General features: G+C 41.6%; 1 protein-coding gene across 1 annotated transcript; it reads right to left on the bottom strand.

Annotated features, from left to right (window-relative positions):
- Positions 1-4,654: 4,654 nt before the first annotated feature.
- Positions 4,655-10,765, bottom strand: e2f3 (E2F transcription factor 3). The gene is made up of 7 exons (XM_058618931.1): positions 10,688-10,765; positions 9,019-9,125; positions 8,202-8,418; positions 7,957-8,070; positions 7,662-7,776; positions 7,287-7,410; positions 4,655-6,640 (listed from the first exon to the last, which is right to left on the bottom strand). The coding sequence occupies exons 2-7, from the start codon at positions 9,083-9,085 to the stop codon at positions 6,378-6,380; spliced, it is 900 nt and encodes a 299-aa protein (XP_058474914.1). The 5' UTR covers positions 9,086-9,125; positions 10,688-10,765; the 3' UTR covers positions 4,655-6,377.
- Between the last annotated feature and the right edge of the window lie 82 nt (positions 10,766-10,847).

Here is a 10,847-nt window from a genome sequence, read left to right as displayed (position 1 = left end):
TGTCCTGATGTGACCCGACTTCTCTACACAGTGTGTGAGTGAGTACGAAGAAGTGCTTTGAGAAGAAAATGAAAACATTCTTGTACAACCAGAAATGTCATCATGACCAATGAAAGGGACTAGTATGTTGTATTTCTATATACATAAATAGTATTATTGTTTTTGTGTTTGACTGTTTGTCGTCATGTCTCGAGGCCCGTTCACACCAGCAAATTAAAAATGGTGAAATGGGACATTAACACTGGCAACAAAATATTCTAACAACTGTTCTTTTTCTGGAAAGGAAATACGTCTCGTTCAAAACTGAAGATGCGACGGTTTAGTATGAGCTGCATGACATCATCCAGTTTCCTCAAACCTTCCTCAGTGGCGTCTGCAGACAATCATGAGACGGGATCACATGGCACGAGTGCGTCTTCTAAACGAACTCTGTGAACTTAATGGAAATGCTACACGGCAAATGGACTTTATTTACAGCACTTGTTGTCAAATCGACCCCTCGGAGCACTTAACAGGCCACTCAGCAGTTCACACATACATCAACTGTACACAGCCAGTTCAGTTATGTTGCCCAAGGACGCGTCACAACCTATACAGAAGAAGGGGGTCAGGGGAATCGACCCAGGACACATGCAGGGAGAGCAACAAGGACAATGTCATAAGAACTTAAGAGCATAAGAACCCCCATTTTAGCTTTAATGTACTAAAAGAAACATTCAAACCCAGAAGCCCGACTGACACAGCTCTGCGTTGCTCCAGCATCCATTACTGAGTCTCCTCTATCTTCACAGATGACTAAAGTATTGTCCGGAACTGTGTGTTTGTGCTTGTGAGGGATGATGTCATCGTCAGCAGATGCAGTCACAGACAGTGACGGGACAGCAGCTCTGTCGGGATGTGGATGTGCACATTAATAGGATGACGAGACGTTCTAACAGACTCCTCGTATGTTTGTATGAAACGTGATGACACTACACATCATGTCTCATCGGTCAACAAGCTAAGTGGACATAATATTTGGACAGAAAGTAGCAGGAATTGTTCTACATGAAGACACCAAAACATCCAACGCTTCCAGATGTGGAGCAATGGAGTTCCAGGGGTTGTTTAATGATCCATACAACACTTAATGAAAAACACAACTCTCGAGTTGATCTAGTTTTTAGAAATAATCTTGTCTTGATGGTGGCCTTGTTCTTTCTTGTTTGTGTTTTGTTGTTGTTATTTATGCTGCTGCTTCACGTTCCCCTCTATTGTATTGTTTGATTGTTGATTTGTTGTCACAAACAAACAAACAAACAAGTGACATAATTAGTGACAGAATTATGTCACTAATTATGTCACACTTGACCCACTAATGACGTGTTTCCACCGAGTGGAACGGTTGGGTCCGGCACGTATTTTTTTTTGCATTTTCATTAGGAATATCTGGCCTCAACCATTTTTCGGTACCCTTCTCTTTGGGGTACCAGATGGTAATGGTATGGCACGGTATGGGTGGAGCTAGACCCACGACAGTCAGCTGATTGGGTGACGGAAAAGTGTCACTCCGTCTATTCTCATACGAAGTTTGACGTCTTGTTGAGACAAACCGAGCTGCTGGATGTCTCCGCCTACCAAGTCAAGGTACAGTTAAAAGTTGCAGGTCTGACGCCGGGCTTTACCATCGCACTGTACCATACTGCAACACGCCATGAGACTAGAAACACAATCAATAAATAGTACGAGACGACAAGAGACCTGAGAGAAATGAATCCCAGGCCATCAGAGCTGATGTGGCCACAGATGCTGCATTTACTTCTTCTTCTATGTGTTGGTAAAAAAACAGGTGTGATGCTGCACATAGAGGCTCGCTCATCTGTTGATCGCTGTCTTTATATCTATCCAGAGGCCACCGTGGTCAGACAGCGCCGCAGACACCTTTCATCGTCGTACACTCACACAATGAGCAACGGGTGATGAATCAAACTACTCTTGTCCTGCTCTCTCTCTCTCTATCTCTCTCTCTCTCTCACTATTCATTTCATTCATAAACCCAAAATATTACAAAGGCACCCGATTGGCTGGAAGGCTGCAACGCAAAATTACGGCCTGCTCGCGGTGGCCAATGGTTGACGAGTAGTATACACACTCTCTCTCCTTCTCTCTCTTTCATGCTCCATCTTTAACCCTTTCTCATTTTTGTTCTCTCTCTCTCTGCCTCTCATTCTCCCGTTGCCTCGGTGCGTCGTTACAGCAGTCAAAACAGTCTGACTGAGGAGAGCGCCGCACAGAAACAGGCGTTTTATTTCGGGGACGGGAGACAGCTGGACGAGACCTTCAACCATACGATCTCAAAGTGGATTGCACTTGCTCTGAGTCACCTCCCTAAACCCGTCCCCCGCAGAGCAGAGTCTTAAGTGGTGACTTGGTCCCTTCTCACCCTTTAAGCCTTGCAATCTTTGTGCGCTTTGTTTGGCACTAAAACCTCCTCAGTGACAGGGGAGAGAGCACTTTAAAAATGAAACTCCTCTGACCAATTGATCGGCTGATTGACAGCTATATTGGCCGATCTTTAACGGCGCCCCCTCGAGACGTGAGGGTGCTTACGTCAGGCCTAATTCAATGTGACCCCCATTCAATATTCACTTAGTTTTTTTTTGTTTTTTTGTTGTTGTGTTTTTTCAGAGGACAGAGAAAACAAGTAGAAACACATGAATCGATAATTGCAGTGATCCAGTGACTCTCTGTGAACTCAAGAGGAGTGTGCCACAGTTTAGGAGGAGGGGGGGCAGGGTTGAGAGGGTTTAAAGTGGGATTTTGAGGTACAACACTGCCATCTATGGACGCGTCTGGACGCTGCAGGCTGCGAGCGGATTACATCATCATGTTGAGGGGGCACTGATGTGTTTTTCTCTAAGATGCCGAGGCTCAGACAAAGAGAGGCAGGGGCAGAGGCGGCCGGATTCAAGGCTTGAATGAGATAAAAGAAAGTTTCTCCAAACAATTTTCCATATATAATGTATAATTCACATGTATATGACATCTAAATGTCTATTTTTTTACTACGTTATCATGTGAAATATAAGAATATAGGTTTTTTCCTCTCCTTTCTACATCATTAATGATTCTATTCAGCATCTGCAATCCTTTGAACGACAACAAACTGTTCCCCTCGTGTGGGAACTAGTATGATGTCATTCAGACAATCAACCTGAATAAAAAAGTTATTTCCTGAGGTCCTTATTTTATAAACACACCAGGGCCAAACGTCTGAAACCACTTTAAGGGTTCACAGTTTTCCCTGACCTATGATTGAAAGCTCGGTTCCCACTGTTAGACTTTCGGCTCTGTTAGGTTTAATAAGGTCTGTTTGAAGCTCTATGAGCGATATATGCAATAGACTGACCTGAACTTGTAATTCAGAGGTGGGCAAAACATCTGTCACGTCTTGAAACTTTACCAGAACAAATGGAGCGTGAATTGACGGTCGCACCTCGACTTGAACGACACGGGGAAAAACTGTCATAGCAGCACATCAGCGCCTGAAGTCATGAATGAAGTCATGATGAATGACCGAGGTCACGCTCTGTGGTAACAAAATAAATGCGGTTGGTCAAAAAAATACTTTTCTGACAGTAAAAACATTCGCGTCTAATTAATTTTAATACCCACCGGATTAAATTCTGACATAAAAAAGTCCCTTTGTACAGTTTTAAGCATTTAAAATGTGGACTGGTGATGAGGTCATGAAGAAAAAAGTAAAAACTATAAAAAAAATATGGTTAACCTTGTGTCACAGTTTCAAAAACAGCACAAGCCTTTGAGTGAGTGTGTGTGTGTCACGATTCAGTGAGATCACACTGCCTCCTAGTGTCTCCATAGAAACACCACAGGAGTCAGCTCCATTTCAAAATGAAACATTTTTTACTGATGTGATGTAATGCTGCTGCTGCTGCTGCTGCTGCTGCTGCTGCTGCACGGCAGAAAGAGTGAATGCAGGCAGGTGAGAAGAGGAAACTGACAACTGCTACAACCCGACAGGCAGTTTGGGATCCAAGGGGAGCGACAGAGCAAGCTGTACTGTCAGATCATGTCAGACGGTTGATGCATGATTAACTGTTACGTGGGAGGTTTGATGAAAACCTTGCCATTTATCATAATCTATTTGAGTTTTCAATTAAATGACTGTGATTCCAGTTCCAGTGAGACTACAGGTGGTGTCAAAATATTAAATTTGATGATAGCGTTGTCTGTCCTCGTGCAATGCAATCATTGATCGCCAGTATCATATTGTGATATTACTGGTATTGTGTATGAATCGTGTATCGTATTGCGAGGTAACCCTGTGTTTCTCACCTCGAACAGGTGGCATAAAATGGTAGAAAATACTGAAAAATGGCGATCAGCATTTTTCCAAACCCAAAATAATTCAGTTTAAATGATTTATTTGTTATATGAGGAAAAAAGGCAGGAAAATACTCACAGAAACTTTTTAGAAATGAATAAATAGCTGCATTCCTAGTGTGCTGCTGCCTGTGAATAATTGTGTCAGTGCAAGTTAACACTCTCCTTAAGACATTTTTTTTTTAAAAAGCTATTCTTTAACATGAACTATTCACGTTTTGAAAGTCAGTTTAATCCTGAGGCTGAAAGAACGGAACTCCTATCAAAATATAGTTGATTAAATTTTTAATATATTGTTCACAAACAGCTTCACACAGACAAAAAAACCCTGCATCTCAAAAAAGATAAGGGGTCAATCTCAACAACAATGAATTGGTTCTGCGTCAGAGCGGAAAATACACCTTTTTTGTTCTTTAAGGCTCACAATATTTTGTCCTTCAAAATTTTGCACAGTGATTAGAAACTGTAAAAAAAAGAAAAAGAAACTATCATTGTCTTTATGAGTAACTTTTAAATATACATTTCCCGGTGACTTAAATGAATAAATGACTCATGTGAGCACACATTAATCAGAACAGAGAGTCACGTGAAACAGTTCATAAGGCACAAAGTTGGTGCAGAGTAAACAAATGTTCAGAATGTCCAAAACTGTCATGACGGTCACATTAATCCCAATGTTCTCCCACCACCAACAGTCAACGTCCACTTCTCTGAAAACACTGCCCAAATACAAGGCTAAAAACACCACAGTGCAGAGGATGAAGCCAGCTTTGAATTCACTAGTCATCGGATGATCAATTTTATGATCGGTTGATTATTTTTTTTGTCTAAACAACAAAAACATCTCCATATTTAAGCAAGTATTTGAACTTAAATGGTGACTAAAGAGAAACTAAAAATGTTCCTTTCAAAAGCATCAAAGGTCATGGAGCGGCTGCATTAGTGCCTCAGAATATCACATCGCTGCAAGACTCTCCACTGCTAACAGAAATGTGTTAAGGTGTCACGCCAACCTTTGCAAAAGGACTCCGTTATGAAATTGCACTTCTCGTTGCAAGATCCGAGAGCCCTGAGAAAACTACAGGGTCAAAGGTCAAACGTGGACTGAGCTATGATGCACTTCTCTCGAGCGACAGACGGAACAGACCAACACAAAAAGTGTCACACGAAGGCGTCAACTGGAAACGTCGAGAAACTGACGAGCACTGCCGAACAACAGCATTGTTCAACTTTCCCAAAATCAGCTCAAGCGCAAAAAACTTCCCACACCTTCAGACCCCCCCCCCCCCCACTGTGAAACATGAGACGACTGATCCACCACCAAATTCACTTTCTGTGTGTAATATAAACAGCAGACCCCAAACCAATCCTATTATTGAGACACACTGAGGTATCAGTTCTGTAGAAAACGATGCCGACGCTGTGAGGTATTCAAATGTTTCGACTTAGGATCAGTGTGTGAGATGAGATACATTGAACCTGCAGATACCCTTCATACCCTGAGGTATGACGACAGAACAACGGAGCCCTTCATCCCAATTAGTGGACGCAACGCAGAGGCATGTAGGTTATTTCCATGTCAGTGCCAGGTGACGAGCGACAAAATGTAATCTGTGTTATTAATCCTCAGTGGTTGAGTGACGAGGGAAATTAAAACCAGTAACAAATCAGAATTTATGAACTTACAGCTGTAATGTGCACAAACACCATCTGCTTATTGTACATTTTTTGCCAAAAGTCCAACACAAGCAGCCAAGAGGTGACGTTGGACTTTGAGTAGAAAGCAAATGAAATGTCAGAATCTTCCTCAGTTCCTTCAGAACTATATTCCATTCCTTTGGGACCGAATGCAAAAGAAGATCTATCCCGGTATTTGTTTCATGCTCCAGTGTAACGATTCAGGGTTACAGCCTCACTTCTTTGTTCCTTTATTTTAAATCCCTGTGTCTCTTGCTTATGTTCATTGCATTTCAAAATGATGGAAACCCTGTTTAGATATTGATCATATCCACAGGCATAGACTGCAGGTCAACAGAGGAGGAGAAGAGGTCAGTGATGCCCTCATTCTCCTCCAGGCTCAGGACGTATTGCTGCCCATCACGAGACACGGTCAGGGGCGAAGTGACTGTGACACCACCACTCTGTTGATCTCCAGAGGGGGGGTGGAGGGGGGTGAGGGAGGTGGAGGTGGGGGTAACGGTAACCGGCGATGAGTGTGGTGACCGTTTGATTTTGGAAGTACTGTTTGCATCATCTGGAAAGATAACGGGGGGGTGTGGATAAGGAGACAAGGGGGCAGAAAACAAAAAAAGATGAGTGATTACGGTTTAAAATTAACACTGTGACACCAGAAAAAAGTGGGTTAGAGGTCAATACATTATCTCAGAAAGACAACTTGGTGTCTTTATCTTGTGCTTCTGCAGTTATAGTTCCTTTAGTTTATCGGATTAAGGCACTGGTCTCCTTTTTTTCGACTTATACCCTTGATATTTCAACTAACTTTAAAACAAGGCCTGGCACAGGGATGGATTACTAAGGATTATTGGATTGTTTAACTTCCATCTCATGTCATGTTTTTCCCTGTGAGGGTAAAAGCTCATCGTTTCTGTGGCAGTTAATAAGCAGCCCCCTTTTGCATGAGTAACCTATTTGAGATAAGTCGCAAATTCTGTCTGCACACCAGCTGCTTCCAGAGAAAACAACTTTTTATGTTTCAGGCCCAACAGGCCTACTTCAGACTAAAGAATGGCTTTGGTTTTGGCCCAAAATATCACCTGGTGGTTAATAAAGAGTATTTCTCTGGAAGCAGCAACTGAAGTGCAGACATTTTCTTGACAATCCTGCCCCAGCAGCCAGTGTTTGAAACACTCAATGGGCTCTCAAGTGCGTGTAAGACTGACCTTTGGAAGACATCTGAGGGGGGGGCGAGGGGACGTCGCTCGCAGACGTGTTTGTGCCTTCCTGGGAGACCACGATGAACGCATCAATGGGACCATGGGTGCTTTTGAGGTGGACCTGGAAGCTCTGCACACAAAGGGAGTAGAAAGCGATGTCCTGACACAGTATTTGAGCAGCAGACAGAAGCACAGACAGCATATAAACAGTGGACTTCCAGCTTGTAGGGTGATTCTAATCAGGAACTTTGCTGAATTTAGTGTATAGTCATGCTTTATCCTCCACACAGACAGACGGACGGACGGACGGAGGGACGGAGGGAGGGAGAGAGCTGAGGAAAAACAAACTTTTGTTAACCGATTGTATGTGGAGAAATATACCTCCTGTGGATGTGGGACCTCCAGTTTTGTCCCTACAGGGGCTTTGATGACAATCACCGTCTGCTCTTTCAGGGAGGGGATCCTTTGAACATCCTCATGTGTCAAGTAGACAAATGTTTTCCTGATTGTCAAGGACGATATGTAAAGTGACGGGGACAAAATCCATGACTAAAATCATCATTCCTGCTGAAGGTCAACTATTAATAAAAAGCTCCCACCACACAGTTAGTGACACTCCAGCAACGTCTGTTCCATAAACACAGAATGAAATGAAGGTGAATTGGATGAAGGATATCTCTGAATCTGCTGGTCCTCAAACATCTGGTGAATCTGCTCCGTGCAGCTTTGGATCAGGTCGTCCAGTGTCTTCTCTTGCTTCCTGAGCTCTCCCAGATCCAATGAACCACCCCTGTGTACACACACTCAGCATGAAATCATTCTCAGCGATACATGACATGGCATTCAGTGTGCACATGTACTGCAGAAGAACCTCCTTCACATAAATACACTGAACTATCTGCAACATCCACTCATACTTACAACCATTCAATGTTGTTTTTGGACTTCTTTTTGATGAGTTGGATCCCCTCGAGGACATTGGTGATATCATAGAGGCGCCTCTTAGCGGTATTGAGCTCAAGGGCGACTGCATTCAAGTCCAAAACGCCATCAGAGGAGGCTCGCAGCAGCTCTGTAAACCTCTTAGTCAGAAGACCGAGCGAGGTGTCAAGACGTGTCTTAGCGATCACGTGAGAGCCTGTTATAGGATTGGGGAAAAATGGGTGGGGATTAATGTATTATTACTTATTTTAAGACCTTCTGTTGTTGTTATGTCTGTCAAAACTCTCAGTTAAACTTATACAGGATGTGTACGTAATGCTGAAGCAGATATTTCACCTGTAGAAGCCGTTATTTCTTTCTGAAAAAGTTGTTATTTTCAAACTGCATTCATGTTTACTATATTTTCTGGGTGTATTCCAATAAGGTGATTGATAAAAGTATCACACTGTATGGTGCTAAAACAATACATCTAATGTTGGTCTAAGGCTTTGGCACAGTACAGTATTTACATCACCATATTTGTCACTATTATTATACTAGAGGTTCCCAATCACCTCGAATGTGTTCAAATTGGGCAAAAACCTTATTGGTAGATAGTTTCAGCTCTGTAGCATCTTCTCCACTGGTGGTCAGTCAGAAATATGACAACTGCTACTGTCTGGTGCTTGTGGTCATAGCCATTGGGAACCCCTTGGTTACAACACTGTCTCAGTTTCGTGGAAGCACATGCTTGTTAATGGTTGATTCTATCGCTTGTGTTTCCCACAAGCACTGGCACATTGGCACAAGGTCTTACTTTTCTGCTTATTCGACAGAGAGGCCATCTGTTGCAGGGCTTTTGATTTTGCCAGTCTTGCTACCATCCTGGGCTTCACCAACTTCCAGCTCCAGTCTTCTCTTTGCCTTTGAGACAGACATTGCACAGTTGTTATGGCGCTAAAGTGTTGTTCTCAGTGTTGTACATAAAACGTTAAAGGGTCACACCTAGTAAATTATGTATGTTCCACCAGAATACCTTTTTATAATAGATTGTGCTATACTATTTCTTGTATATATATATACACATACATATATATATATACATACATATATATATATACATACACATATATGTATATATACATACATATATATATACATACATACACATACATATACATATATATACACAAACATATATACATACATATATACACACACACACATATACATAAATATATACACACACATATATATACATATATACACACACATATATACACAAACACATATATATATATATATATATATATATATATACACATACACACATATATACATATATACACATATACACATATACACACATATTTACACACATATATACATACATATGTACACACACACATATACATACATATGTACACACATATATATACATACATATGTACACACATATATATATACATACATACGTACATACATACATACACATACTGGTTTCTTTGCTCCATATGCCAAACAAATCATTACAATGACGATTAATCGTTTAAGAAAAAAATCGTTGCAGTAAACGTGACGTCACCTACAGCATATCTTGATGAACCAACTCCCAATATTCACGGTTACACAACTTCACGCGCATTTTCTTTTACTAAACCTTAGAAAATCCGGGTAAAGCTTGAGAAATGTGCCGGTGATTTTCGTTTTTTATTTTTTAAACCTGCCAAGTTACTGCAGATATGAGGTAACTATGCTATATATGCAAATAGTGTGATATTAATTATGTTTTAACTGAGCACTGTGCCCTTTGAATTAATTAATGAAATGTAACCAAAAAACTTAGCATGACAAGAGCAATCAAATTTGCATAGGTTTTAATCAGAATCAATGAGTCTGGTTAGGGTTAAATGTTAAGTTTGTTGTTACCTGGGAGCTAGCTTCTCTGTTGGCTAACTGGAGCTACATCCTCAGCCCCCTGCCATGCTGAGACAAGACCCACACAAGTCGTTTGTTTTCAGCAGTAAATATCACATAAACTACGTGCAGTCATTTGCTTACCTGTGACTTCCCGCAGATACATTACAACTTTGACAGATAAAGTGTGTTGTGCGCACAGATACGGCGTATTTGTGTGCGTGCGTGTGACGCTAACGAAAATGTACAGCTGTAACCTTTGAGAATTCTTCAAATTAAAAGCATGCCATTTAAATACGCTCACTGCTTTTATTCTGAAGGAATGTTAAGAGTTTCCTGTTTTGGGTGGGTATGTGGCGTTTACGTGCCTGGAGAAACTGAACATAGACAGATACCTGATATAAAGCACGAAAGCATTCACCACGAAATAAAATAACATATAAAGAGGAAGAAGCTCGGTAAAGTGTGAGAAATTCGCTTACATTGATGTAGTTGTCATGTTAACGCACTTAACGGGTTAGCTTTGATGTTGCTATGTTCAAAAACAGGTGTATCTGGTTCATTCTTACCTGGGTTTGTTCGCTTTCACAGTTCTGCCATTGGCGTGGATGTTGTCGAGAGTCCTCCTCGGGAGCAGTTCGGCCCGTGTTTCCACGATATTGTGTTGTGAAGTGGACGAAGGAGGATATAAAACAGAGTCTGGTGGTGTTTGTGGTGAAGCAGCTTTCT

This window comes from Solea solea, chromosome 20 (assembly GCF_958295425.1).
Source record: "Solea solea chromosome 20, fSolSol10.1, whole genome shotgun sequence".
Classification (NCBI taxonomy): domain Eukaryota; kingdom Metazoa; phylum Chordata; class Actinopteri; order Pleuronectiformes; family Soleidae; genus Solea; species Solea solea.
This window is presented reverse-complemented; position numbering and strand designations above follow the sequence as displayed.